The sequence below is a fragment of the Varanus komodoensis genome, unplaced genomic scaffold (assembly GCF_004798865.1).
Source record: "Varanus komodoensis strain SLA01 unplaced genomic scaffold, ASM479886v1 scaffold26, whole genome shotgun sequence".
Lineage (NCBI taxonomy): Eukaryota > Metazoa > Chordata > Lepidosauria > Squamata > Varanidae > Varanus > Varanus komodoensis.
In genome coordinates, this window is record NW_025335684.1 from 9,299,119 (window position 1) to 9,303,731 (window position 4,613).

The 4,613-nt window shown below is 45.0% G+C and overlaps 1 protein-coding gene across 1 annotated transcript; it reads right to left on the reverse strand.

Annotated features, from left to right (window-relative positions):
• Positions 1 to 412: 412 nt before the first annotated feature.
• Positions 413 to 4,254, reverse strand: LOC123025107. Its single transcript, XM_044433612.1, has 6 exons — positions 4,172 to 4,254; positions 3,370 to 3,454; positions 2,720 to 2,893; positions 1,781 to 1,821; positions 1,008 to 1,101; positions 413 to 742 (listed from the first exon to the last, which is right to left on the reverse strand). Exons 1-6 carry the CDS (start codon positions 4,249 to 4,251, stop codon positions 497 to 499), a joined length of 720 nt encoding a protein of 239 aa, XP_044289547.1. The 5' UTR covers positions 4,252 to 4,254; the 3' UTR covers positions 413 to 496.
• Positions 4,255 to 4,613: the final 359 nt, after the last annotated feature.

Genomic DNA, 4,613 nt, shown 5'->3' on the forward strand with positions numbered 1-4,613 from the left:
AGTAGCAGAGCCAGCCACGACCGCACTGCTGCAATTCCTTGTGGGCTGAGGTTCGAATCCACTTGTGCTCCTCACAAGCACCATTTAATGAGCACAATTTACACAGTACGTTGGGATGGGGGAAAGAAGGCACACAGCACAGCATCTGTTTATCACTGCACGCAGGATGCCTACAGAAGTCATGCACAGTTCTGCTAGAGGGACTCGACTAAGGAGGAAAATATTATTTTGCCTAGCAAGCAAGCGAAGGGGCTGGAAAGCACAGTATGAGGACAGCCAGACACTCACTGGCAGCAGCAGTAGGGGGAACAGCTCGTCTTTTACATGAGGAAAGCCCCAGGCTCAATTCCAGGGTCTAACACCACACTGGAAGAGGTGGACAGAACCCACCCCCCATTCAGAAAACGAACGTAGTATGCAGCAGTGATGGGAATTACTGCATGGATACAGAATAAAAAGCAGGAGAAAAGAAGGTGAGATCCCGGAAGGACAGAAACTATTGTGGGACATGGAATTGTTTGGCCAGAAGAGATTTTAGGGCACAGTTTTTTGTTAAAAAGGCAATTGGACATAATATTCTCAAGCTCCCATACCTCCTTGCTTCATCCTTGTGGGATTGCGTGAAAGAAAGGCACTGCTTGTTGCCATTACCCAAACTCGGAAGATTTTTCTCCTCTCTTCTCTCTGGTGATGAACCACTTTCTTGAGTTGTTTCCAGTTCTTCTGGGGAGATTTCAGAAGTCTGCAGAGAGAATCAAGAGGGATTCTTGGGAAAGAAACCCTCTCTCTGGAGTTTGTGAGAGATGGGTTCCCAAAAGCTGTTCATATCTACTCCAAAACAAAAGCAACCATGAGGAAATTATTGTCAAAATATTTAGGGGAATCAAAACGGCAAAAAAGCCAATTTATGGGCACATTGCAAGCAGAAAAATAAGGAGCAATGACACATTTTACAGGCAAAGATCCAACCATCATCAGTGAATAGAAGGGTGGAACTTGATACATACAGCGGCCACAATCAGCTTGGAAGCAGATGAAACAAGTCTCCGTAAACTTTCTGGTGACATGGACGGGGTGGCAGTTGCATGCAGTTTTCTTTGCCTAATGAAAGATTGAAGGTGCCACTTAATTTATGCCAAGCAAAAGACTGATGGTTACAGCAAGAACCCCTCTCTAAATGATGAAATGCATGCACTACTCAAAACTGTATGCCTTTCTTCATCTCAGAATGGCAAACCTATGGGAACTAGGCACTGCCCTGCGCATGTCATGGCGGCATCAAGTGACCCAATTAGGCTCAGTCCCAGTGATGTTTCTGCACCCTGCAGCCCATCTGTGGCTTGAGTGGGATGGTCTAAGTGTTCAACACCTGCTCAGTCTGGATGAAACCTCATGGAACTTGAGTAGGACATCCTAGGTAAATATGTAGAGGATCGTGCTGAGTACAGAGAGCCATGTTGGCCCCAACAATCCACAGTAGGGCAATGCCGTTCTTAAGATCAACCAAATGTCACAAAATAGGGACTGAGTTTTTGAGTTCTCCAGCACTCTTCGTCAGGTTAGATGGTACACGTAACAGTATGAAGTCTGCTTGAGAACTTGAAAGCCTGTTCACCATTTTGGTTGACCAAGAGAAAAGTATATTGTGTATTACTGCCATGTTTACTGTAATTTGACTGCTACCATTAAAGATGGACATGCTTTTATGTCTGCCATAGATGTACATTTGGGGAGGCAAGGTTTTTTTGCTCAGTTGCATAAGCTCAGCAATATTGGTTACCTTTTTGCTTTTCCCTCCTCCTTTCTCTCCGGTACATAATCCTATAAAGAAAGAGGTAGACCATATTACTAGTTTGTCTAATAGAAGTCAGAGCACTAGTTTCTTTGCAAATCTAGGAAAGCATCAGACCGAACCATGTGGATTTCAACGATCGCTGCAGATTTTGTCAGGGCAGGCATCAAAGATGGCATAGACAAGTGCCCCCAGACCTGTTCCTCAGCCTCATCTTGCCACTGGCTTGTTCAAGAGCCCCTCTCTCTGGCCCAGACAATGGATGTTGTATACTGGCAAAAGAGAAGATGCCACTGCTCATTTTCTGAACGGTAAGCAAGTGGGGAGCAATAATGAGGAAAAGGAGAAGCAGGAACAGAGCAGCAGCTGGCAACAACGCTGATGAGAAGGTAGATTTCCTCAGGGATGTGGCTGTCTTGCCCAGGGGCCCTCAAAACCCAGAGCCAGCTCTGAAGTTTGCAAATACAGAAACAGCAAGGCATTGTCTGCAATGAATACGCTGGCCCTTGGGGAACAGGGACTGGTACGAGACTCTCCCAACTACCAGGCAGTAGAGTGGGCCTTGACTCTCATCGGTATGGGGTGTGCAGGGGCATTTTTTTCTTTCGTCGTTCCATTCATTGTCTTCAAACCTCATCAGGTACTGACTTGCCAAGGCAGGTAGGAGTGTGTTCTGCACAGAGGTTGAACGTTTCAATAGTGTGGACGTAATTTACAAAGATGAATGCTCCAAATGAACATATTTATGTATTCATTATTTTAATACTTTTGTAATGCGCCTAATAATTAATGTTCTCTGGGCAGCTCATAAACAGCACATGAATCTGATTGTGCGTTTGAATGGAAATATCTGATTGCATGTATAAATAAGGTGACATTCATAAAGGAAATGGCATAGAGATATGAAAGTGTGATTCTAAGCATTACTTGAGCCATCTTTTTAATCAGCTTTTCCAAATCTTTTTGCTTTTTGGGGCTTTTCTTGACTTTTCGGTTACATTCTTCAGCGCTCCCCACATAGGCACGCAAGGATGCTTCCAATTTGATCTTGGCAAAGTTATGTTCCTTCTTGTCCTCTTGCATCATCAGATATGCCACCTCCTGCAAAAGAAACAAAGTAAGTCCTCAGAAGCTACTCAGAATCAGGCATGGAAGACTTGAGATAATGACCAAGAAAGTTAAAGCTATGAACCACAAACTAGTGTGCTTTTGTTCTTCCACTGTCGAAAAACAGCCCACCTTTATTTATCAGTTTGCAGGGAACAGTTGTGGAAAGTTGCTATTGCCCATATGTCCCGCATGTGAATTTCCAGGGTATGCCGGTTGGCTACTGTCTGAAAATGGGGTACTGGACTAATAGGCCTTTAGTATGGTCCAGCAAGACTCTTCTTGATTTTTATGTCATGCTGCATCCAGATAACAGAAGAGAGTATTATCCGCAAATAGCTCTAATATGCCTGCATAATGTGAAAATACAGCATATACTGAACTATGCTTGGACAGTTTAAGAAACCTGCCTTAATAACCCACTGCCCAAAAGCAGTGATCTTGCAGCCCAAATGCCAGAAAATACTTACTGAATGCAGTAATTCATTTCCATCACTGATGACTCCGGATGAATCAAAGGACTCTTCTTTCCTTTGCACATCAATGTAATACTTTCTAAGCAGAGGGAAACCACATTTTATGATTAATCATCTTTATTGGATTATTTTTTAGGGAAGAAGGACACCTTTGTCCCTTTGCAGTCATAAGTGAGATAGCTTCAGCTGTTGAGCAGCATACTAAATAAAATAAGATTCATAACGAACAGTTCTATGCAGGCTTCTGTACAGAGATATTTCTCCTTTCTTTTCTAATTACAGTTCAAAAGTAGGATTCAAAGATCAATTCTCAGCCTCAGAACATGCCAAACCTGCCACCGTTGTCCTCTACTCCAGAAATTTTCCTCACTGTTGGTTTGAAAATGTAAATGTATTTAAGTGCCTGATCTCTAGAAGCTATGCCCTCTGACTGGGAATGGAAAGCAGTCTGTCCATGCTCAGAGGCATCTTTACCATCAGCTCACAAGTTTGGCATTGAAAGCTTGCCCCTGTGTGAAAATTAAGTCACCCACACAAACTTTTGCAGAAGGAGCACTTACTAATACGTCTCTCAGCACTTCTTGCCTGTATCTGGGAATTTATACACATTGCACGTGCATGTACGCATGATTATTGCTACACTCCTTTTTAAGTCACAGTTTTTGCTACAACTACTCCTCTGGAAACCGATGGATTAATATATCATTAACACTAATAGATGATAATATGATTAATGATTATATTTCGTTCTTCAGCCCCAGCTCCCAGCCCCGAAAGTCGCCTCCCCGGGTCTCACAGCCTGTGGGCCACGGAGCGGGCGAGGCTCCGCTCGGACAAGGGTCCCCGCATGGCTCCGGCCCCTCGAAGCGCGTCCATCCTCCCTTCCGCCCAGGCTTGAAGGCGTCCTGGGGTTGCCAGGGGCGGCCTCGGGTTGCCAGGGACGGGCGGCCATTTCCTCCAATAGGGAAAGGAGGTTTGTGTAGCGGGCGGTAGCCAAGGTAGGCCTTGAGAGCGTGAGGAACATAGAACTAGTATCCTTAGAGAAGGAGAGCTTGTGTAGGAGGCAACTTCGGGGTTTCTCAGTCCGCGGCAGGGGTGGAGACGGTTGGTTCCGTGCGCAATGCCGGGCGTATTCTCAGACACAAGACATAGGACGCAATCCGATGTGCATCTAGCGGTTAGAGTGTTGGAGTCAGGAGACCTGCTTTGGCCATGCAGGTCACTGGGAGACCGGTCAC

Excerpts from the sequence above, each read along its gene's own strand:
- LOC123025107 (XM_044433612.1), bottom strand. The coding sequence starts at position 4,251 with ATGGACGCGCTTCGAGGGGCCGGAGCCATGCGGGGACCCTTGTCCGAG. Across the intron at positions 1,102-1,780 it reads GAGGAGGGAAAAGCAAAAAG|GCAAAGAAAACTGCATGCAA; the intron begins GTAACCAATATT and ends ATCTTTCATTAG. Across the intron at positions 743-1,007 it reads CCAAGCTGATTGTGGCCGCT|ACTTCTGAAATCTCCCCAGA; the intron begins GTATGTATCAAG and ends TTCTCTCTGCAG.